The sequence below is a fragment of the Argopecten irradians genome, chromosome 8, assembly GCF_041381155.1.
Source record: "Argopecten irradians isolate NY chromosome 8, Ai_NY, whole genome shotgun sequence".
Classification (NCBI taxonomy): Eukaryota; Metazoa; Mollusca; class Bivalvia; order Pectinida; family Pectinidae; genus Argopecten; species Argopecten irradians.
In genome coordinates this window covers 41,962,018-41,988,445 of record NC_091141.1, presented here as the reverse complement: position 1 = coordinate 41,988,445, position 26,428 = coordinate 41,962,018, and the positions used below count along the sequence as shown (strand labels likewise).

The window sequence follows — 26,428 nt, the reverse complement described above, 5'->3', positions numbered from 1 at the left end:
ACTGACACTTGGAATTACAAGTACACCTAATAGGCACATTTGATTGTAAAAACAATGTTGAAAAGATAGCTATATTCTTACCAGCAATTTACAAAACTAACTAGGCCTACCGCTGTGTAAACAAAGTGTAAATCATCTTGTCGAACTCATCTCGCTAATTTTAATGACAAGAAGGTTGTTTTTTTAAAAGAATTGATAAACAATGAAACCGTTTTATTTTGTTGCTTAAGAATGTTTGGATCTTTGTAAAACTTTTTGGGGATGAAGATGCAAAAATTGAAATTTTCTTTGTAATTTTTTTTCCCAAAATAAAACTGATAAAAACATACATGTGCACTATATGCAAAAATAAAGTACTCACTCTCCATCCATTTCATCAGCGGCTTTCTCAGCATCTTTAATGTTGTAGAACACCACAAAGGCAAATCCTGGAGGGTTACGAGCGATCCAAACACTCTTTATGCGTCCAAAGCGACCAAATTTGTCTTCGAGCTCCTCTTTCACAGCTCCACGACCGATCTGGCCAACATACACCTTACAGTCCAAGTCTCCTGCAGATGAACTGCCACGACTACTCATACTGTCACTTTCCAGGGGCCAGCCAATGCTGTAACAAAGAAAACAAAGAATTAATGGTGACTTAACCCTAAACTTTTAACAGATTCAGAAAACAAATAATCATTTTTCAGAAATCTTAAGAGTCAAAAGCCATGATCAATACATATTTTGTGCTTCAAACCCAAGAGTAAAATCTGTTTTTTGGGAGTTAAAAAACATACTCAAAGGGGTCTACCGGATGCCCTGATCATGCATGTATTGGGTGATACTTAAGATAATGACTAACTGACTATTACTATATAATTTAAGAAGCCTTCTGATAGCCATGTAACTCATTTTTCAATTAAATTTCATTTTCCACAATTAATCTTATTTTCCAGATTTTACAGGTCTAGATATATATATATACCGTCTATACAAGTAATGTCTCAAAATTAAAAAGAACATTTCCAAATTTAACTATTAATCAACGCCATATAGATAATATGCGTCTTTAAATTTCCATACAAATTATTTGAAATTGAAATAAATACAAACTAGTTAATTAATAGTGGATTACTATCACAGCATTACTAGAAAATGTACAAGTTATTGTGACCTTCAGATAGATTAGAATTTTGGTAAATAAGCAAATAAGGACAACAGTTACAGTTCCCTGCCAAAAAAAAAAAAGAAAAAAAAAAAGCTGATTCTACAGAAAAAACGCACAGGTGAGTTTTTAATTTTAATGTTATTATCGTGGCAACTAATTAAGGACAAGGACCATGTATATAGCATTGAAACATATACCTCTTTAAAAAAAGTATAGAACAAATATACGTACCCAGCCTACTTTACCTTTCGGCCGGATACGAATTGGTCCCTATGTGTTGTAGTGGAGCACTGCCTCCGAAAATCACTCGGGCACAGTTGTCTATACTTTTTTGTAGGTTTCCAGCTATCTTATGCATATACATCCATTTACATATTATTTGTGTCCAAAACAATCATAACTACCATTCTTAATATCCACTGTACTGCTCACACCATGTCAAATTCACAATTTGTGGACTTGCCGTATAAATTCCCTTCAGATAGACCTTCATATTATATAAAAATATAATGCTTCGATGAGAATTTTACATTTTATGTGGTTCAGTAGCCTAGTAGGTAAGCGATATCAAACAAGTACGATAAAATGCAAACAAACGTTTTATAATGGTTTGCATAATCATTACTTTGCTCCATTAGCAGTAATGGGCACCAATTGTAGCTCTAAAGACAACACCATTATCTGTCTAAAAGTCTTTTGAGCTACAGTATTGCAGCTAAAAGAAGTAATGCATTTCGCTACTGCAGGACTTTTCCCGACCTGTACAAAACTGTGTTGATAACTTGATATTTAACTTAAACCTTAATCAGGTTGGGCACAATGTACCTGCATATTGGTAACAGATCATTACCCAATTGAGTAACAGTTACCTGTTTGAGTAATCAATTAGTTACCCAAATGAGTAATTCTGTGAAAAGAAAACACTTAATTTTGTTTTAAAAATCATTATCAAAAAAGGGCGTAATGATTTTTAGAATGCCTTACAACTAAACTAAGGCTCCATGTTTCTGTGCAAGCAATATCAAATTCTGTTGTCTCACTTTGTAAGATGACAATTTAAGTGTTCTCCATTAATTCAGTGCAAATGTCATGGTTGAATGAGTTTTACCCTGTGTGCTATTTTTTTTTAGCAAAATTGTAAGCACTGGAGGTGATTTAGTTTGTGACTTTTACCAAACTTGAGACAGTGAAGTTTGTCCCATTTTGTTTCATATAATAATGTACTATGTTATGTTAGTAATGGTGCCAAGTCAAAATTATTACGCCCTTTTTTGATAAAAAAAAAGTTTTAAACAACTTCAAGCATTTTTCTTTTACATAATTCCCCATTTGGGTAACTTATTGATTAGCCTCCTCGACCCGGTAACTGTTACTCAAATTGGTAACTGTTACCCATATGCAGGGTTGTGTCCAACCTGTTAACATGAGCTTATTTGCACCAGATAACTCCATGTACAAAGAAATAGCTAGGAGGAGTCAAACAACTCTAACTACAGTGTATTAGACAAATTTGCATTGTGTACACCACGCTTGGATAAGCCCAGCCCGAATAAACACTTTTCAAGTAGGGCACAAACATGTGGCGAGATGCCTACTGTAGCCCGGCGTCGATTGAAAATGTCCTCCTGGAGAAAAGGTGTGATGTCTGTATCTCAGACGTTAAGTAAGTAAAAAATATCAATAAGCATACTATTTGACGATGATGCATCAAATATCAACACGAAAAAACCCACGAGAAATGGAAATCGAAATACATACCAACAAACGCTAGTCCGGAAATGGCTGGTTGTCACTAATATTAGAAACAAATAATTATCCGGATCAAACTAAAATAACGAGTTTAAAATAAATACTGTACTCACTACTGTAAAGTGGTTTATTAATTCATACTGAAAAATCTATATGAAAATGTTGTATTTTTAATTAATGATATATAAATAGATGTTAAAATATATAATTTAATTCGATTTTACAGAGACACTACTATTGAGTTATCTCCCTTAGACTGTACCCTGGCATCTGGAATAGGTTTCAAAATTAGTACATATGGTTATTTAAATTAGTACATATGGTTATTTAAATTGGTTTTAAACCATTATCATCTAACTGATAATCCATCATATAGCTGCTTCAATTCATGCGAGTCAGTTTCTCATTATTTTTTTGAATGTCCCCTCTTTATTCATTAGTATAAATGAAAAAAGTATTTTTACCTCAATAAAAAAAAACAAGGGCATGCGAGTTAGCATTTTTCTTCAGTTACTAAAGTTCCTTACTTTACACCATTACCACCATTGAGAAACCCATTTTCATTTAATTATTTTGTGATTCTTTAACCTTCACCACTTCTTCTTAATCATATTAATGTATAATTAACATGCAATTAGTAAATATCTAAACACAATTAAAAATGCTCTAACGTCGAGAGAGCATAAACAATACCCATTATTTCACAATAACTTATGTTTAATCTATCGTGTATATATGTCTAATTAACACAAAAATACCTATTAAAAAAAAAAATTGCTTTCGGTGCATGCCCAATGAGTACTTTATTCTATAAAGGGCATAGTGCCATGGATTTGTTTTCGGAATGCAATTAATTATTTCTAGATATCTGTAACTGAAGAAAAAATATTTATCTTTCTGTTCCTGTTTTTTGATAGAGAATAACTATCATTCATCAGTGATGTAACATTTTAATGTTCAGACATCATCAGTTATATTAATTAAAACATTAATTAATCACTCAAATTAAAAAAAAAAAAAAAAAAAAAAAAAAAACCATATATATACATTGTATGTATGTTAGAAACAAGCATTACCATCCTGATATGCACATACACTGGTGTTGTACAACGAGTACTATAATTTTACAAAAAGTTTTAATAACATCATATTACGCCACGTCTAGTTGGTGTCAAATATTATGCAAATGAATAAATCAACTATTGAGGCCTTGATTCAAAAAGTCAAAAGAAAATAACAACAACAACCCATTAGATGATCGCACATTAACTGTTTATCATCCCCGGGCCGCAACTAATTAAAATATACATGTCTATTTCGTTACTTTTGGTACTTTTAAATATTCATGTTATCTGGGAAAAATCTCAAGGTTGCCGAATTCAATAAGCGACCTGCTCGTCACAAATCCCTAATTACTGATGATTGTGACAAAAGTATCGTCGATGTATTGTACTCACTAGCTTTGGCCTTTATACCGTACACCCGACATCGCCAGCTTCGAGAGATGACACACAGACTTACAAACAACATCCAAGCTGTTCCATAGTCGGGCAGACACAAACTTTTCATAGTTATATCTAGTACCCCACCTTTCATAGCTCGCATGGTGACAACCCTAGCCTGATGTGTATCGATTTTCTCCATTTTTACATTGTTAGAGTGATGTGTGAAGCGAGACATATTTTTTTTTGTTTTTAAGTGCCTAAGTTTTAATATCCACGATGTGTGACGTTCATTGCCTACCGTGATATCAATGTTCTTTGCCTATTTCAAGATCCAATAGACGGAATAATCGTATAATGGGATACAGCTTACAACAGGTCATCTCCGTTTGTGAAAAATATCTTTAGTTCTTTTTATAATTACTTTTTTGGTTGAAAACAGTCTGTACCACTTAATTTCAGATGTTTTCTGTATGTTATCTAATCATCCATATATATAAATTTATTTTATAATTTGAGGTTCATACCATACCTTGTTTGCTATGGTGCTTGATTATTGGCTATGTCAATAAGGGTGCACGATTGTTTGATATGTCACTAAGGGTGCATGATTGTTGGCTATGTTACCAAGTGTGCATAATTGCTTGCTATGCCACTATGGTGCATGGGTTGTTTGCTATGTCACTAAGGCTGCATGATTGTTTGCTATGTTACCAAGGGTGCATGATTGTTGGCTATGTCAATAAGGGTGCACGATTGTTTGATATGTCACTAAGGGTGCATGATTGTTGGCTATGTTACCAAGTGTGCATAATTGCTTGCTATGCCACTATGGTGCATGGGTTGTTTGCTATGTCACTAAGGCTGCATGATTGTTTGCTATGTTACCAAGGGTGCATGATTGTTGGCTATGTCAATAAGGGTGCACGATTGTTTGATATGTCATTAAGGGTGCATGATTGTTTGCTATGTTACTAAGGGTGCATGATTGTTTGCTATGTTACTAAGGGTGCATGATTGTTTGCTATGTTACCAAGGGTGCATGATTGTTGGCTATGTCAATAAGGGTGCACGATTGTTTGATATGTCATTAAGGGTGCATGATTGTTTGCTATGTTACTAAGGGTGCATGATTGTTTGCTATGTTACTAAGGGTGCATGATTGTTGCTATGTTACCAAGGGTGCATGATTGTTGGCTATGTCAATAAGGGTGCACGATTGTTTGATATGTCATTAAGGGTGCATGATTGTTTGCTATGTTACTAAGGGTGCATGATTGCTTGCTATGTTACTAAGGGTGCATGATTATTGCTATGTTCCCAAGGGTGCATGTTTGTTGGCTATGTCAATAAGGGTGCATGTTTGTTGGCTATGTCAATAAGGGTGCACGATTGTTGGCTATGTCAATAAGGGTGCACGATTGTTTGATATGTCATTAAGAGTGCATGATTGTTTGCTATGTTACTAAGGGTGCATGATTGTTTGCTATGTTACTAAGGGTGCATGATTGTTTGCTATGTTACCAAGGGTGCATGATCGATGCTAGGTCACTCAGGGTGCATGATTGTTTGCTATGCTACCAAGGGTGTATGATTTTTGCTATGTTACTTAGTGTGCATGATTGTTGCTATGTAACTGAGATTGCATGATTGTTTGCTATATTACTAAGGATGCATGTTTGTTGCTATGTAACTGAGGGTGCATGATTGTTTGCTATATTACTAAAGGTGCATGTTTGTTTGCTATGTTACTAAAGGTGCATGTTTGTTTGCTATGTTACTAAAGGTGCATGATTGTTTGCTATATTACTAAAGGTGCATGTTTGTTGCTATGTAAATAATGTTGCATGTTTGTTGCTATGTAAATGAGGGTGCATGATTGTTTGCTATATTACTAAGTGTGCATGTTTGTTTGCTATGTTACCAAGGGTGCATGATTGTTCCTATGTTACTAAGTGTGCATGTTTGTTGCTATGTAAATGAGGGTGCATGATTGTTTGGTATGTTACCAATTGTGCATGATTGATGCTATGTTACTAAGTGTGCATGTTTGTTGCTATGTAAATGAGGGTGCATGATTGTTTGCTATATTACTAAGGGTGCATGTTTGTTTGCTATGTTACCAAGGGTGCATGATTGTTTGCTATATCACTAAAGGTGCATGTTTGTTGCTATGTAAATAAGGGTGCATGATTGTTTGCTATATTACTAAGGGTGCATGTTTGTTTGCTATGTTACTAAAGGTGCATGTTTGTTTGCTATGTTACTAAAGGTGCATGATTGTTTGCTATATTACTAAAGGTGCATGTTTGTTGGCTATGTTACTAAAGGTGCATGATTGTTTGCTATATTACTAAAGGTGCATGATTGTTTGCTATATTTCTAAAGGTGCATGTTTGTTTGCTATATTACTAAGGGTGCATGTTTGTTTGCTATATTACTAAAGGTGCATGATTGTTTGCTATATTACTAAAGGTGCATGTTTGCTATATTACTAAGGGTGCATGATTGTTTGCTATGTTACTAAGGGTGCATGTTTGTTTGCTATATTAACTAAGGGTGCATGATTGTTTGCTTTGTGACCAAGGGTGCATGATTGTTTGCTAGGTCACTAAGGGTGCATAATTGTTTGCTATATTACTAAGGGTGCATGTTTGTTTGCTATATTACTAAGGGTGCATGATTGTTTGCTATATTACTAAGGGTGCATGATTGTTTGCTATATATTACTAAAGGTGCATGATTGTTTGCTATATTACTAAAGGTGCATGATTTTGCTATTTACTAAGGGTGCATGATTGTTTGCTATATTACTAAGGGTGCATGATTGTTTGCTATGTTACTAAGGGTGCATGTTTGTTTGCTATATTACTAAAGGTGCATGATTGTTTGCTATATTACTAAGGATGCATGATTGTTTCCTATATTACTAAAGGTGCATGATTGTTTGCTATATTACTAAAGGTGCATGTTTGTTTGCTATGTTACTAAAGGTGCATGATTGTTTGCTATATTACTAAGGATGCATGTTTGTTTGCTATGTTACTAAGGGTGCATGTTTGTTTGCTATATTACTAAAGGTGCATGATTGTTTGCTATATTACTAAGGGTGCATGATTGTTTGCTATGTTACTAAAGGTGCATGATTGTTTGCTATATTACTAAAGGTGCATGTTTGTTTGCTATGTTACTAAAGGTGCATGTTTGTTTGCTATGTTACTAAGGTGCATGTTTGTTTGCTATATTACTAAAGGTGCATGTTTGTTTGCTATGTTACTAAAGGTGCATGTTGTTTGCTATGTTACTAAGGGTGCATGTTTGTTTGCTATATTACTAAAGGTGCATGATTGTTTGCTATGTTACTAAGGATGCATGATTGTTTGCTTTGTTACTAAAGGTGCATGTTTGTTTGCTATGTTACTAAAGGTGCATGTTTGTTTTGCTATGTTACTAAGGGTGCATGTTTGTTTGCTATATTACTAAAGGTGCATGATTGTTTGCTATGTTACTAAAGGTGCATGATTGTTTGCTATATTACTAAGGATGCATGATTGTTTGCTATATTACTAAGGATGCATGATTGTTTGCTATATTACTAAAGGTGCATGATTGTTTGCTATATTACTAAAGGTGCATGATTGTTTGCTATATTACTAAGGGTGCATGATTGTTTGCTATATTACTAAGGATGCATGATTGTTTGCTATATTACTAAAGGTGCATGTTTGTTTGCTATGTTACTAAAGGTGCATGTTTGTTTGCTATGTTACTAAAGGTGCATGTTTGTTTGCTATATTACTAAAGGTGCATGTTTGTTTGCTATGTTACTAAAGGTGCATGTTTGTTTGCTATGTTACTAAGGGTGCATGTTTGTTTGCTATATTACTAAAGGTGCATGATTGTTTGCTATGTTACTAAAGGTGCATGATTGTTTGCTATGTTACTAAGGATGCATGTTTGTTTGCTTTGTTACTAAAGGTGCATGTTTGTTTGCTATGTTACTAAAGGTGCATGTTTGTTTGCTATGTTACTAAGGGTGCATGTTTGTTTGCTATATTACTAAAGGTGCATGATTGTTTGCTATGTTACTAAAGGTGCATGATTGTTTGCTATATTACTAAGGATGCATGATTGTTTGCTATATTACTAAGGATGCATGATTGTTTGCTATATTACTAAAGGTGCATGATTGTTTGCTATATTACTAAAGGTGCATGATTGTTTGCTATATTACTAAGGATGCATGATTGTTTGCTATATTACTAAGGATGCATGATTGTTTGCTATGTTACTAAGGGTGCATGATTGTTTGCTATGTTACTAAGGGTGCATGTTTGTTTGCTATATTACTAAAGGTGCATGATTGTTTGCTATATTACTAAAGGTGCATGTTTGTTTGCTATGTTACTAAAGGTGCATGTTTGTTTGCTATGTTACTAAAGGTGCATGTTTGTTTGCTATATTACTAAAGGTGCATGATTGTTTGCTATGTTACTAAAGGTGCATGTTTGTTTGCTATATTACTAAAGGTGCATGTTTGTTTGCTATGTTACTAAAGGTGCATGTTTGTTTGCTATGTTACTAAGGGTGCATGTTTGTTTGCTATATTACTAAAGGGTTATGATTGTTTGCTATGTTACTAAGGGGATGCATGTTTGTTTGCTATATTACTAAAGGTGCATGATTGTTTGCTATGTTACTAAGGATGCATGTTTGTTTGCTTTGTTACTAAAGGTGCATGTTTGTTTGCTATGTTACTAAGGTGCATGTTTGTTTGCTATGTTACTAAGGGTGCATGTTTGTTTGCTATATTACTAAAGGTGCATGATTGTTTGCTATGTTACTAAAGGTGCATGATTGTTTGCTATATTACTAAGGATGCATGATTGTTTGCTATATTACTAAGGATGCATGATTGTTTGCTATATTACTAAAGGTGCATGATTGTTTGCTATATTACTAAAGGTGCATGATTGTTTGCTATATTACTAAGGATGCATGATTGTTTGCTATATTACTAAGGATGCATGATTTGTTTGCTATGTTACTAAGGGTGCATGATTGTTTGCTATGTTACTAAAGGTGCATGTTTGTTTGCTATATTACTAAAGGTGCATGATTGTTTGCTATATTACTAAAGGTGCATGTTTGTTTGCTATGTTACTAAAGGTGCATGTTTGTTTGCTATGTTACTAAAGGTGCATGTTTGTTTGCTATATTACTAAAGGTGCATGATTGTTTGCTATATTACTAAAGGTGCATAATTGTTTGCTATGTTACTAAGGGTGCATGTTTGTTTGCTATATTACTAAAGGTGCATGATTGTTTGCTATATTACTAAAGGTGCATGTTTGTTTGCTATGTTACTAAAGGTGCATGTTTGTTTGCTATGTTACTAAAGGTGCATGTTTGTTTGCTATATTACTAAAGGTGCATGATTGTTTGATAAGTTACTAAGGGTTCATGATTGTTGCTATGTAACTGAGGGTGCATGATTGTTTGCTATATTACTAAGTGTGCATGATTGTTGCTATGTTACTAAGTGTGCATGTTTGTTGCTATGTAAATGTGGGTGCATGATTGTTTGCTATGTTACCAAGGGTGCATGATTGTTTGTTATGTTACCAAGTGTGCATAATTGCTTGCGATGCCACTATGGTATGGGGTGTTTGCTATGTCACTAAGCTGCATGATTGTTTGGTATGTTACCAAGGGTGCATGATTGTTGGCTATGTCAATAAGGGTGCACGATTGTTTGATATGTCATTAAGGGTGCATGATTGTTTGATATGTTACTAAGGGTGCATGATTGTTTGCTATGTTACTAAGGGTGCATGATTGTTTGCTATGTTACTAAGGGTGCATGATTGTTTGCTTTGTGACCAAGGGTGCATGATTGTTTGCTAGGTCACTAAGGGTGCATAATTGTTTGCTATGTTACCAAGGGTGCATGATTGTTGCTATGTTACTTAGTGTGCATGATTGTTGCTATGTAACTGAGATTGCATGATTGTTTGCTATATTACTAAAGGTGCATGATTGTTGCTATGTTACTTAGGGTGCATATTTGTTGCTATGTAAATGAGGGTGCATGACTGTTTGCTATGTTACCAAGGGTGCATGATTGTTGCTATGTGACTAAGTGTGCATGTTTGTTTGCTATGTTAATAAGGGTGCATGATTGTTTTCTATGTGACCAAGGGTGCATGATTGTTTGCTAGGTCACTAAGGGTGCATAATTGTTTGCTATGTTACCAAGGGTGCATGATTGTTGCTATGTTACCAAGGGTGCATGATTGTTTGCTATGTTTCCAACTGAGATAATTGCTTGCTATATTACACTATGGTGCATGGGGTGTTTGCTATGTCACTAAGGCTGCATGATTGTTGCTACCAAGGGTACATGGGTGCATGATTGTTACCAAGTGCTAATGTCTATGCCATAAGGGTGCATGGGATTGTTTGCTATGTCATTAAGGGTGCATGATTGTTTGATATGTTACCAAGGTGCACGATTGTTGGCTATGTCAATAAGGGTGCACGATTGTTTGATATGTCATTAAGGGTGCATGATTGTATGCTAGGTCACTAAGGGTGCATTATTATTTGCTGTGTTACCATGGGTGCATGATTGTTGCTATGTTACTTAGTGTGCATGATTGTTGCTATGTATCTGAGATTGCATGATTGTTTGCTATATTACAAAAGGTGCATGTTTGTTGCTATGTAAATAAGGGTGCATGATTGTTGCTATGTTACTTAGGGTGCATGTTTGTTGCTATGTAAATGAGGGTGCATGACTGTTTGCTATGTTACCAAGGGTGCATGTTTGTTGCTATGTAAATAAGGGTGCATGATTGTTGCTATGTTACTTAGGGTGCATGTTTGTTGCTATGTAAATGAGGGTGCATGACTGTTTGCTATGTTACCAAGGGTGCATGATTGTTGCTATGTTACTAAGTGTGCATGTTTGTTGCTATGTAAATGAGGGTGCATGATTGTTTGCTATGTTACCAAGGGTGCCTGATTATTGCTATGTTACTAAGGGTGCATGTTTTTTAGCTTTGTTACTAAAGGTGCATGATTGTTTGCTATATCACTAAAGGTGCATGTTTGTTGCTATGTAAATAATGTTGCATGTTTGTTGCTATGTAACTGAGGGTGCATGATTGTTTGCTATATTACTAAAGGTGCATGTTTATTTGCTATGTAAATGAGGACGAATGGTTGTGTGCTGTGTTACTTAGGGTGCATGATTGTTTTGCAGGTAATCTGATCGACGTCACCGACTGGTTTTAAAACCCGTCTAAACACCCACCTCTGTATTACGCCCACCTCTCTATAACGCCCACCTCTCTATAACGACACATTTATGTACGATTACCTCTATATAACGACCAAATCTGTATTACGATACACCTATATAACGACCACCTCTGTATAACGCCCACCTCTCTATAACGACACATTTATGTACGATTACCTCTATATAACGACCACCTCTGTATTACGATACACCTATATAACGATCGCCTATGTATAAGGACAATCTCTGTATTAATTTAGTACAACTGATACGAATCCACAAATGGAACTCACAGCCCTTTACCACCATCGTGCGTTTTCTATTCGCTATTCTGTTTATTTTAAAATAACACTCTTTCTGTCTTTCATGTGCACAGAAGATCATGTTTTTGTCAAGCCACAAGACATCGATGACCTTTCAGAGAGTTATTTGTAAACGTATAATTTACAGCATATTATTACATGAAAGTTCTCCATATTGGATTTCATAATTCCTTGTCCTTTTATTCACTATGAAATAAATTCGGAGGTCTACAACACTGATTCGTCACGCTTTCATGGTTCAATAAACGAAGACTTTTCTTCAATGCATAGAGAAACATAATAGGATGGAATGTCTCAGTTTATCAAATTTTGAAATCTTTATGGAGGGAACTTTAGACACTAAACATGTATAAATTTCAGAAACTGACTGCTGTTTGTATAGAAACCTTTCTCTTACTGAACTACCATGGACTTTTCTTGACCCTTTTTGTAAAGCGATACTGGGAGTAGAAAGGGACGGACTGTCGGCTATCAACGTGATGAAGTGGACCGTGACGATGTCAAGGTCATGCGTGCAATTGTTCTTTTGGTGGATGAAGACATGGGTTTTAGGTGTAGCAATGCTGTAAAAACGAGGATTTTTCTTGTGAATTTCCAATGAAATTAATAAGTAAATGCTCTTTTAAATACAGAGGAAGCGTCACTGGATGTAAATAATGAGGAATAGCTCGTATTTATAAATATGAAAATGATTTATGATCTTTTAAACTTTCACGGAAGGGGGTTAAATTTTTATTGGATTTTGGGTGGGGCTAAAGTTATAACTTAAATATTTCATCTCTGTGTATTAAATTTAGTTTACTAGTCGTTCGCTTCTTTCATCCTGAATTTAGCTTGTAGCAATACTTTGCATCGATAAACTTCAAAGAGACAATTTATGTAACATGTTTCCATTTGCATTTTAAAAATGGCTTGTAACTGATGAATGATGTATTTTGGGGAACGGACATTATGATAATGTCACCTTTTTCCGATTCACAGGTAAAACTCTCTACTGTACTAAGTCTTGTAGTCGATTAGTTTTTGTGGCGTTAATTTTTTTCGAATTCTAAAAGGACGGCGAATTACGGGAAATTTAAACACACACACAACTGATTTGATTGATAGTTTTTGATTCACTCCTAAAAATATACATATTGATCTCACTGATTAATCTATCGACGTCAAATATAGCTTATGACGTCAAAACTACCTGCGACGTCACAATAGTGTTATTACACATTTATGACATGGCCGTATGACATGGCTAGACGGACCAGTTTTTGTGTGACATCCTTTTTAATGATTCACCCGCAGAAAATGCAATTTACCTATGATACAAACAAACAGTAGTGCGCAAGAAAGAAAGAAAAAAAAACAGAAATGCATAAGAAATTAAAGATAAAGCTACCTACAGAAATGAGGCATCCCTGCACATATTGGCTCACATTACATTTATATGTACCATACGGGCCTTATATAACACGCGTGGTATGTGTATTGGTTTCCAAATGACAGGCGGACACGCATCGTCTTTCTAATATTGATTAAAAACACAGATTTCGTGAACGCGTCAATAAATTTTTCGGTAATGAAAACATGTTTTTAAACAGAGAATGACATGTCTTGATTGTAGCCAATTATAGATAGTTACATATCGACCCTGCCCTGCAACCGCCGAACATATGCCGCACACTTTGATGTTCAAAGAACTATTCAAATGATGCATCACCGCAACATTCCACAATACACTACTTAAGGCTAAGTTTTGTTGGTTTTTTTGTGTTTTTTTTTACATCTTTTATTTCCAAGAGAAGTTAATACATATCTGAAATGTGTTTTTATATTCGTTTTGCGACCCGATGTTACAGTTGAATGGTACGGTATCATGGTATCAATTGGTACCAGCTGGAGAGACAAATTCCATGAAGCGCGCTGAATTTGCATTTGTCCAGTTGGCATTCATATTGGTTATGAATACAAACTGAAAGACTTTCAATGCCTATATTTACCTTTGATAACAATTTTATGAAACATTTCCATAAGAGTTTGTATCTATAAGGAATAAAGAATTCATTATCGTCAAAAACGGAACTGCCATTTGAACAGCCATCTTGTGTGATCGCGGGTACGACAATTACGTCACAATAGTACTAGTAGTGACGTCATTATAAACGAAATGACAGTTCATAGACTGATGAATGGCAACTAGGCTTAGTGAGGTTACATAGTACGCCATTAAAATTATGTAGAAATTGCGAGTAGTATTAAATTTAACAAAATATCAAGAACGTACATATTTTGTATATATCATCTACGTCCTTGAAATATATAATCAATGTATACCAAATTATACCCGAAGTATGTTTTAAGACACGAAATTTGATTGCATCCGCCTGGTTTTAGGCGAAGCCAATCAAACGACCAGGATTAGGGCAATGAATTATTCATGAGACCACGGCGAATGCGGCGTATGGTCCTAGGGTTTAGTAAGCGATGTAGTGTGACGAACACCTGGGGCCGTGGATGTCAGGAAATACGACCCATCGGAATTATCAATCTGATGAAAATACAGATCCTTAATATCACTTCGTTTAATAAAGATCATTTCAACAATTCACCGGAAATATAAAACCTTTCATTTATAAACTAGAAGATTCCTACATGGTCGTGTTGCCAGAGTGAAATTGGATATCTGCGAAAACGCTCCAAGAAGCAGCTAATTGCATAATTATACCTCAAGTTAGAATCCTGCATTCTGATTGGTCGAGTGATATTTGACATTTCACACTGTCACACGGTAAAATGGGACAATAGACACTTTCGTAGCAACTCCCTAGCAACGGGTAATAGTCTATTCAGTTTTGACAGTACAAAGTATTTACGCAAGATGCGCACACTTTTCTTTTTCGACGCCATCTTTGTTATTTGATTTGAAGCTATTTATTGATAGTTTTGCCAAATTAATCTTTTTATCACCATTGTCTGTTCAAAATAAATCCGTAGCTTTCCTTTTATCCCTATTAAAACGTTTTATGTTTGTTTTTATCATCTCGTCGGTGATTCGATGAACGTAAGCTATTAGAAAGCCTATAGTAATATTCATGAACTTTTTTCTGTTAATACTCGTGGAAATTCATAAATCATTTATGATGTCAATTACAAACGTCTTCGTAACGTTAACACAATCTCTCCCAGAATGCATTGCGGTCCCCACATTTTGCCTCTGTAAACGGCAAACGGAAATTTCAAGATTGCTGAAAAACGTATTTCGGAAGCATTATAATTTTTTAGTGCAAATATAAGTTTCCTTTTGTGTTATTTGCCTATAAACGACTGTTATTTCTGATAGAATATAACTTGATAATTCAATATTAAACCAAACAATTAAGGACTATTTTGCAGAAACAGTATACTAGATTTATGCAAATACACATAGTCAAGATTTGCATACGCGGTCGGCCATTTCAAAAACAATCACTGTGACATCATATTATATAAAGGGGCCACGAGGTATTAAAAATTCGCCATGACGTAATATTCTGTGACTTGAGGAAGGCCATTCCGTGACCAAATGTCGGAACCTTAATGAACCCTGTGAGAAATTGATGTTCACGTTGGAACTTGCTGATGTTATAAACAGGCGACCGGACGAAGCCAGAATTCATTGAGATTTACACAAAAATATATATATATATTTAACAAATGCATGATACAAGACAACAAGAATATTTATAAAGAATGTTTATTGCTAGTTGTTTTTACATTGCACCAATTATAAGCGTTATGGAAGCCGACGATGAGTTTTCGACTTTTGCTTGAATTAAGCTTACTAAAATGTTTCAATAGAATGTGGATACTTGAAAACTAGGTTTTTTCTTTTGAGACTTTTGGTATAACAAAATTAATACTACATGTACATGCATTAGAGGTTGACAGTGCCTAGTGTCACCACTTGGAATATCACTGTCACCCGAGGCGAAGCAACACACAGAGATCCAATCTTCTCTTGACAACATGGCTAAGTTTTCTAGTTCTTCAGTTTTTAATAAATTGTACGGCAGAATTGCATCTATTCAATGAAACCATTGTCTCCTTATAAGAAATTAAGCCCAATATGACTGGCTACATTTCCGACTAGGAAATGTTTAACCGGATATTCTTTTAATGGCATGCACCCTTGCCTGTTCACTCTTAATGCATGCATTTTGCCTGTTCACTCTTAATGCATGCATCTTTGCCTGTTCACTCTAATCATGTTTGCGTTCACTCTTAATGCATGCATCTGTTCACTCTTAATGCATGCATCTTTGTCTTTCATCTTAATGCATGCAACTTTGCCTGTTCACTCTAAATGCATGCATCTTCGCCTGTTCACTCTAAATGCATGCATTCTTGCCTGTTTTCACGACTAATCCTTGCCAGCCACCACCATCATTGCCCTTGGTACACATGTAATGCTCTTGAAGATGAGATATAGCGTGTATTCAGTCTTGGTGTGTTTCCTGGTTCACTTTTATAGACTGTACTCTGTTAATGGGTGTAACTTATGACACGTATCAGGTGTCAGGCCACCCATTCGTCACTCTATGTGCACAGCTAGACTGTTTGCTCCTTTACAATCCCCAGAGATATATTAAGTGAAGTATGACACGTTATTTAGTACCGGTTATTCTCCCAATGGATGTTCTTTTGGCTAGAGTCATTCTTGGTAATACCTTATAAGGATACTATCACATATGCGCGTACATTTCCTTATAAGAGCATTATCACATCTATTACACGTCCATTTCCATATAAAGGCACTGTCACGTACGTCCATTTGTTTCCACCAGATACGTACATTAATATAATTCTCTGTCGACAAGCTGTGAAAGACACGGGTCTTTTGGTAAGAACTACTTCGCTCTTCACCATGAGTCGAGGAGGAGAAGACTTGCTTATATACTCTCGAGCTCTGCACAATGTAAGATCCTGCGCGTGACTTGTACAATAGTCAGATTTCTCCCATGACGTCTAGAAGGCAACTAAAGTTCCCTGCATACCTTCCGTTCGAATAGTTTAAACATTTTATGATCACTGACGCGATCTAGATGAACCTAGATAACACTTCCAGGGAAGTATAACTTATTGTTTTACTGTTATCCAGTGTATTCTTCAATCATATGTATTACATTAATGTCGTTTTGTTATCTCCAGAATAGCTCCCCTGTTTGATGACCTATGATCCCTTGACTTTGATTGATGACGTTTGATCCCTTGACTTTGATTGATGACGTTTGATCCCTTGACTTTGATTGATGACGTATGATCCCTTGACTTTGATTGATGACGTTTGATCCCTTGACTTTGATTGATGACGTATGATCCCTTGACTTTGATTGATGACGTATGATCCCTTGACTTTGATTGATGACGTATGATCCCTTGACTTTGATTGATGACGTATGATACCTTGACTTTGATTGATGACGTATGATCCATTGACTTTGATTGATGACGTATGATCTCTTGACTTTGATTGATGACGTATGATCCCTTGACTTTGATTGATGACGTATGATCCCTTGACTTTGATTGATGACGTATGATCCATTGACTTTGATTGATGACGTATGATCCCTTGACTTTGATTGATGACGTATGATCCCTTGACTTTGATTGATGACGTATGATCCCTTGACTTTGATTGATGACGTATGATCCCTTGACTTTGATTGATACGTATGATCCTTGACTTTGATTGATGACGTATGATCCCTTGACTTTGATTGATGACGTATGATCCCTTGACTTTGATTGATGACGTATGATCCCTTGACTTTGATTGATGACGTATGATCTCTTGACTTTGATTGATGACGTATGATCCCTTGACTTTGATTGATGACGTATGATCCCTTGACTTTGATTGATGACGTATGATCCCTTGACTTTGATTGATGACGTATGATCCCTTGACTTTGATTGATGACGTATGATCCTTGACTTTGATTGATGACGTATGATCCTTGACTTTGATTGATGACGTATGATCCCTTGACTTTGATTGATGACGTATGATCCCTTGACTTTGATTGATGATGAGTATGATCCTTGACTTTGATTGATGACGTATGATCCTTGACTTTGATTGATGACGTATGATCCCTTGACTTTGATTGATGACGTATGATCCCTTGACTTTGATTGATGACGTATGATCCTTGACTTTGATGAGTATGATCCTTGACTTTGATTGATGACGTATGATCCTTGACTTGATTGATGACGTATGATCCCTTGACTTTGATTGATGACGTATGATCCCTTGACTTTGATTGATGACGTATGATCCCTTGACTTTGATTGATGACGTATGATCCCTTGACTTGATGTGATTGAACGTATGATCCTTGACTTTGATTGATGACGTATGATCCCTTGACTTTGATTGATGACGTATGATCCCTTGACTTTGATTGATGACGTATGATCCTTGACTTTGATGAACGTATGATCCCTTGACTTTGATTGATGACGTATGATCCCTTGACTTGATTGATGGTATGATCTTTGACGTATGATCCCTTGACTTTGATTGATGACGTATGATCCTGACTTGATTGATGACGTATGATCCCTTGACTTTGATTGATGACGTATGATCCCTTGACTTTGATTGATGACGTATGATCCCTTGACTTGATTGATGACGTATGATCCTTGACTTGATTGATGACGTATGATCCCTTGACTTTGATTGATGACGTATGATCCCTTGACTTTGATTGATGACGTATGATCCCTTGACTTTGATTGATGACGTATGATCCCTTGACTTTGATTGATGACGTATGATCCCTTGACTTTGATTGATGACGTATGATCCCTTGACTTTGATTGATGACGTATGATCCCTTGACTTTGATTGATGACGTATGATCCCTTGACTTTGATTGATGACGTATGATCCCTTGACTTTGATTGATGACGTATGATCCTTTGACTGATGACGTATGATCTCTTGACTTTGATTGATGACGTATGATCCCTTGACTTTGATTGATGACGTATGATCCCTTGACTTTGATTGATGACGTATGATCCCTTGACTCTGATTGATGACGTATGATCCCTTGACTTTGATTGATGACGTATGATCCCTTGACTTTGATTGATGACGTATGATCCCTTGACTTTGATTGATGACGTATGATCCCTTGACTTTGATTGATGACGTATGATCCCTTGACTTTGATTGATGACGTATGATCCCTTGACTTTGATTGGTGACGTATGATCCCTTGACTTTGATTGATGACGTATGATCCCTTGACTTTGATTGATGACGTATGATCCCTTGACTTTGATTGGTGACGTATGATCCCTTGACTTTGATTGATGACGTATGATCCCTTGACTTTGATTGATGACGTATGATCTCTTGACTTTGATTGATGACGTATGATCCCTTGACTTTGATTGATGACGTATGATCCCTTGACTTTGATTGATGACGTATGATCCCTTGACTTTGATTGATGACGTATGATCCCTTGACTTTGATTGATGACGTATGATCCCTTGACTTTGATTGATGACGTATGATCCCTTGACTTTGATTGATGACGTATGATCCCTTGACTTTGATTGATGACGTATGATCCCTTGACTTTGATTGATGACGTATGATCCCTTGACTTTGATTGATGACGTATGATCCCTTGACTTTGATTGATGACGTATGATCCCTTGACTTTGATTGATGACGTATGATCCCTTGACTTTGATTGATGACGTATGATCCCTTGACTTTGATTGATGACGTATGATCCCTTGACTTTGATTGATGACGTATGATCCCTTGACTTTGATTGATGACGTATGATCCCTTGACTTTGATTGATGACGTATGATCCCTTGACTTTGATTGATGACGTATGATCCCTTGACTTTGATTGATGACGTATGATCCCTTGACTTTGATTGATGACGTATGATCCCTTGACTTTGATTGATGACGTATGATCCCTTGACTTTGATTGATGACGTATGATCCCTTGACTTTGATTGATGACGTATGATCCCTTGACTTTGATTGATGACGTATGATCCCTTGACTTTGATTGATGACGTATGATCCCTTGACTTTGATTGATGACGTATGATCCCTTGACTTTGATTGATGACGTATGATCCCTTGACTTTGATTGATGACGTATGATCCCTTGACTTTGATTGATGACGTATGATCCCTTGACTTTGATTGATGACGTATGATCCCTTGACTTTGATTGATGACGTATGATCCTTGACTTTGATTGATGACGTATGATCCCTTGACTTTGATTGTGACTGTATGATCCCTTGACTTTGATTGATGACGTATATCCTTGACTTTGATGATGATCCCTTGACTTTGATTGGTGACGTATGATCCCTTGACTTGATTGGTGACGTATGATCCCTTGACTTTGATTGATGACGTATGATCCCTTGACTTTGATTGATGACGTATGATCCCTTGACTTTGATTGGTATGATCCCTTGACTTTGATTGGTGACGTATGATCCATTGACTTTGATTGATGGCGTATGATCCCTTGACTTTGATTGATGACGTATGATCCCTTGACTTTGATGACGTTTCATAAACGGTTTGTTGTACGAGTTCTCTTGGTAGGTTTTATTGTGTATAAAAGGGTTTTATCCTTTGAAGGAAAAAAAACAAAAAGAAACCTCTGCCATGTGTATGGTGTCTCGGTTTAATGAATTTGTTTTATGGGTATAAGGGTATGTCATGGTCAACAACATGACCTCACCTTGAAATGTCTTTTACGAGTGTTTTGCATTCATGAATGTTTTTAGATTCCAATGTTGCGATGGGTCGCAGTGATAACCGCGTGATTAATATGTCCCTGGCCCGCCACCTCCGTGTCACGAGTTCGAATCCCATGTGGGACTAGCCAGTGTTTTTTCACCAGGTTCTCTGACTTTCCTCCACCTCCTAAACACGGAATGACCTTAAATCACACTGGCTGGTAGTAGGACGTTGATTTAATTCAATACAATGCTGTTTTACTTGCTCATACAGAACTTCAACGTTACAGATTCAACGTACATGACCTTCAGATGTTGGTAACATTCCCGATGACCTTCAGATGTTGGTAACATTCAACGGCGTGACCTTCAGATGTTGGTAACATTCCACGTCGTGACCTTCAGATGTTGGTAATGAATTCCACGGCGTGACCTTCAGATGTTGGTAACATTCCACGGCGTGACCTTCAGATGTTGGTAACATTCCACGTCGTGACCTTCAGATGTTGGTAACATTCCACGGCATGACCTTCAGATGTTGGTAACATTTTACCTCGTGACCTTCAGATGTTGGTAATGAATTCCACGGCATGACCTTCAGATGTTGGTAACATTCCACGACGTGACCTTCAGATGTTGGTAATGAATTCCACGGCATGACCTTCAGATGTTGGTAACATTCTACGTCGTGACCTTCAGATGTTGGTAATGAATTCCACGACGTGACCGTCAGATGTTGGTAACATTCCACGGCGTGACCTTCAGATGTTGGTAACATTCCACGTTGTGACCTTCAGATGTTGGTAACATTCCACGGCATGACCTTCAGATGTTGGTAACATTCTACCTCGTGACCTTCAGATGTTGGTAATGAATTCCACGGCATGACCTTCAGATGTTGGTAACATTCTACGTCGTGACCTTCAGATGTTGGTAATGAATTCTACGGCATGACCTTCAGATGTTGGTAACATTCTACGTCGTGACCTTTAGATGTTGGTAACATTCTACGTCGTGACCTTCAGATGTTGGTAATGAATTCTACGGCATGACCTTCAGATGTTGGTAACATTCTACGTCGTGACCTTCAGATGTTGGTAATGAATTCCACGACGTGACCTTCAGATGTTGGTAACATTCCACGGCGTGACCTTCAGATGTTGGTAACATTCCACGGCGTGACCTTCAGATGTTGGTAACATTCCACGGCGTGACCTTCAGATGTTGGTAACATTCCACGGCGTGACCTTCAGATGTTGGTAACATTCCACGGCGTGACCTTCAGATGTTGGTAACATTCCACGGCGTGACCTTCAGATGTTGGTAATGAATTCCATGGCATGACCTTCAGTTTTTGGTAATATTCCCCGGCGTGACCTTCAGATGTTGGTAATGAATTCCACGGCGTGACCTTCAGATGTTGGTAACATTCCATGGCGTGACCTTCAGATGTCGGTAACATTCCACGGCGTGACATTCAGATGTTGGTTACATTCCACGGCGTGACCTTCAGATGTTGGTAATGAATTCCACGGCATGACCTTCAGATGTTGGTAACATTCCACGTCGTGACCTTCAGATGTTGGTAATGAATTCCACGGCATGACCTTCAGATGTTGGTAACATTCTACGTCGTGACCTTCAGATGTTGGTAATGAATTCCACGGCATGACCTTCAGATGTTGGTAATATTCTACGTCGTGACCTTCAGATGTTGGTAATGAATTCCACAACGTGACCTTCAGATGTTGGTAACATTCCACGGCGTGACCTTCAGATGTTGGTTAAATTCCATGTCGTGACCTTCAGGTGTTGGTAATGAATTCCACGGCAAGACCTTCAGATGTTGGTAACATTCTACGGCGTGACCTTCAGATGTTGGTAATGAATTCCACGACGTGACCTTCAGATGTTGGTAACATTCCACGGCGTGACCTTCAGATGTTGGTAACATTCCACGTCGTGACCTTCAGATGTTGGTAATGAATTCCACGGCATGACCTTCAGATGTTGGTAACATTCCACGGCGTGACCTTCAGATGTTAGTAACATTCCATGGCGTGACCTTCAGATGTCGGTAACATTCCACGGCGTGACCTTCAGATGTTGGTTACATTCCACGGCGTGACCTTCAGATGTTGGTAATGAATTCCATGGCATGACCTTCAGATGTTGGTAATAAATTCCATAGCGTGACCTTCATATGTTGGTAATGAATTCCACGGCATGACCTTCAAATATTGTTAAAAAATAATCTATGCAATAAATAATCTATGCAATACATCCATGATCTGCCTTTCATAATGCTTGAACTTGAGTTTAAAACTCTTGACCTGCTTTGTACACATTATTTGATAAATGAGGAAATGCTATTTGAATAGTGATCGATCGAGTGTCTTTGCCTAAAATCAAGTTATCAGAAAGAGAAGCTAGAGAAATCATTAGCCTAGTGAAGTATTCGATCCTCGATAAACGATAATCAATTCTTTCTTGGTATGTTGATAATGCTAATATAATGAATCCCCCACATACAAACCACAGTTGATGTTTAACTATTCTCCGAGAAGAACTAATTTCTTATACTCACTCATGGACATGAAGACAACTTTCTTATCCGGTACCTTCAACAGAATCGGCATCAAATAAAGAAACAGATCCATCAAGGCAGATAAGTGCAGTGGCTCATGATGTGATTTCATTTTACATTAAAAGCATTCATTCACTTGTATCTAACATGACTTTTCAAAGGATCAAACTGCATACACCATAACATGTAAATCCCCACGAGACTAATTGTGCGGGTACGAATCCGCTCAAGTGCAATACACACATATATACATTTGAATAAACAATGACAACGATCACTATAAAATGACATCGGTACTCAAAACCGATAAAAAGTTCTGTGCAGAGATTCATCGAATCAGAGGAGTGTGTAAAACGTATTGCACGACAAAAACAAAGAAAGAAAAGTAAACATCATTGTAAACACATTTAGGTGTCGTTTGACGGGTCGTCGCATTCTCATAAAATACATTTCTTTTTGAAAACTTTTATGAGCTCTACCCATCACTTAGTGAAGGTGTTTTGTTTTGTACGTAAGAAAATATCCTTCCTGGATGCCATTTAGACTTGTTATGTAAAGGTGTGTCATATCATCCAATAATGCAAATAACTTGCTCAGAATTTAAATCCTTGCTCACTTTCCATCTCAGCTTTAGTCATAAGAGCAGACGATAATCCAAATATAAACTTGAGGTGACGGTGGCAGCATGTGACGCAGTAGTCGTTCACAAGTCACATTACTAACTGGAGATCGCAGTATGTAAGTACAATGTTCCGTGTTGATAAATATATCCACATATTCTAGTAGATTCCACTTTTCATCGCAAGTAATAGTCACTAATTCCAGAAGAATGACGTAGTATCCCGTCATAGAGGAAGGCTTGAATGCTGAATCCATCACATCCTTACCACACAAGGGAAGTTCCTTTTGTTACGACGATATGATCGTTGGCACTGGCAATATGGATGATGACGGTGTGCGATCACGAAACAATTGTCCTAGAAAAATCTGAGATGTTCTTTGTTCTAACGTAATTGTAAATATTTACATGCAGATGTGTTGATAAGTTTAAAACCATAAAGCATATGGTTTTATTTTTGTTGAGTTATTACCAATGAGTATGACGGTGCACAAGTCAAACTTCTTGTTAATACCTTGCTGAGACAATTGTGTCATTGCTATTTCATACCGAAGCCAGGAATCAATCTAGGTTTTGGGGGAAACTACCCTTTTTCAAAATAGGGGAAATGTTAGACGAAATATGGGTAATTTGAGTCTTCTATTTTGGTCCAAAATGATATCCACTTTGATAAAAAAATTACTGTAAAAAACTAACTTTGTTTTTAGATTAAGTAAAGCAAGAGGATAATTCCTTTCTTGAGGGGAAACTATCCATAAACGGTAGTATATCATAGCTAAATTGACCTCTAATTGTCAAGTCTTAAACAGTGGTATCATATTTTATTAAATTAATCGTTATTACATTCGGGTTTACCTGTCAAAGTGGACAATGGCCACTTTTTCATATAAACGCGTTTTTATACTGGGATAACAGTTAGACAACCAACCACCAAAAGGACAATACGTCCAATACTGATATTTGACCTTTCTTTTATTACCAAATAGGGTACTATGAGTGTGAACATTATTCAAATCTACAGACAATGATTTCAATGTCGATATTGGATCACCATACGAATGAACTTTAATTTATTTCTATATAATATGCCACAATCTTTAATACACGAGAACCAATGCAATACAATTAAGAAGCAAAAGCTAATTGAAATCTTCGTTTTGTGTCCTGCAAATTCTATCATACCAACGGTCCAAACCGAACCTGACAAGTATACAAATGTATTCCTTATTATACTCCCCATCGAGAAATGAGTAAATTCTGAATTGCTACATAATTTTACAAAAATATATATTGGATATTTTGTTTAATATGATGCTTGATCGTTGTTTATAGACTATCAATGGCAATTTTGTCATATGTGAAAACACTATTAAATTGTTAGGAGCAGACATTGACTTTCAACTGGAAATGGATGAACATGTGTCAAATATCAGAAAAATCGCTCTTAGCAGCTTTGTAATTTGAAAAGAATTGGTAGAGAATTGAGTAAATAGGAAAGATTTTTATTTTCAAATCTATTATCATCTTAAAGTTTAATTACTGCCCTCTTACTTGGCATTTTTGTTCCCTGAGATCTATCAGGAAAATGAAGAAATTCCTTAGGAAAGAGCCATAGGTTTTATTGGAAGGGATTGTACATGCACTTTAATTGGCCCTTTACTTTGAAACGATCTGTGCTATTTATGTGTTAGTAAACATGCTTGTGGAGTTTGAAATATTACATGAGATAATTCCAGAGTAGATTTGCAATCTTGTTAAACTTAAACTTTCTGATATTAATTTTAGGAAAGAGAATTTTCTGAATTTACCAGATATACACATCAAGATAAGGACTGAAATTATTCAGATATGAGGCTGTACGAGCGTGCAACGGTCTGCCAAACCATATCAGGAAATGTAAAATATATATCCTGATGGTATCATTTTGTAGACTGCTGCACACCTGGGGCAGCCCTCTCTGACCCTATTCACCGTGTAACAATTACTTGTTGCCAGTTGCGTTTTCTCCACCAGTAGTAGAATAACGCCCGTCTGTATATTTTTCATTTTTACATACTATGTAATTTTCGATATTATTTGGTTGCTTCTTTGTTTTCGTGATTATAAATAGTGCCTAATATACACAGCTAATTACTGACTTACTGAGAGAAGTTTATCCATGACTAGAGCACAGTCGTTTGGCTCTATAGAGATTCTTCTCTCTATATATACAGTATGTTAATACTGTGTCCTTATGTTAATACTGTGTCAAGGACACAGTATTACATATATAGAGAAAAATGTCTATAGAGCCTGTGGCTAGAGGTGACCAACATGAACACCGTTCCCATGTTGCAACGTCAATCAGTTTTTTTTCAATTTGCAATTTTTTTTTACAAAGTTTACTTATTTCTAATCTTCTACTATACCTACTCACATTTTTGTCTTTGATAATGAATATTTTGGCCGTATGATACTAGCACTGTCTGCGC

At 36.5% G+C, this 26,428-nt stretch overlaps 1 protein-coding gene across 3 annotated transcripts in view; it reads right to left on the bottom strand.

Moving 5' to 3' along the window:
• The window catches only part of LOC138330401 (uncharacterized), a 43,702-nt gene that overhangs the window by 4,619 nt on the left and 12,655 nt on the right, over positions 1 to 26,428 (bottom strand). For all 3 annotated transcript variants that reach the window (XR_011209562.1, XR_011209563.1, XM_069277997.1), the window contains exon 2: positions 362 to 607. Coding sequence is in view for 1 of the 3 variants with exons in the window: in XM_069277997.1 (XP_069134098.1) it covers positions 362 to 607 (246 nt within the window). In the remaining 2 variants the exon portion in view is untranslated. The remainder of the gene's footprint in view (positions 1 to 361; positions 608 to 26,428) is intronic.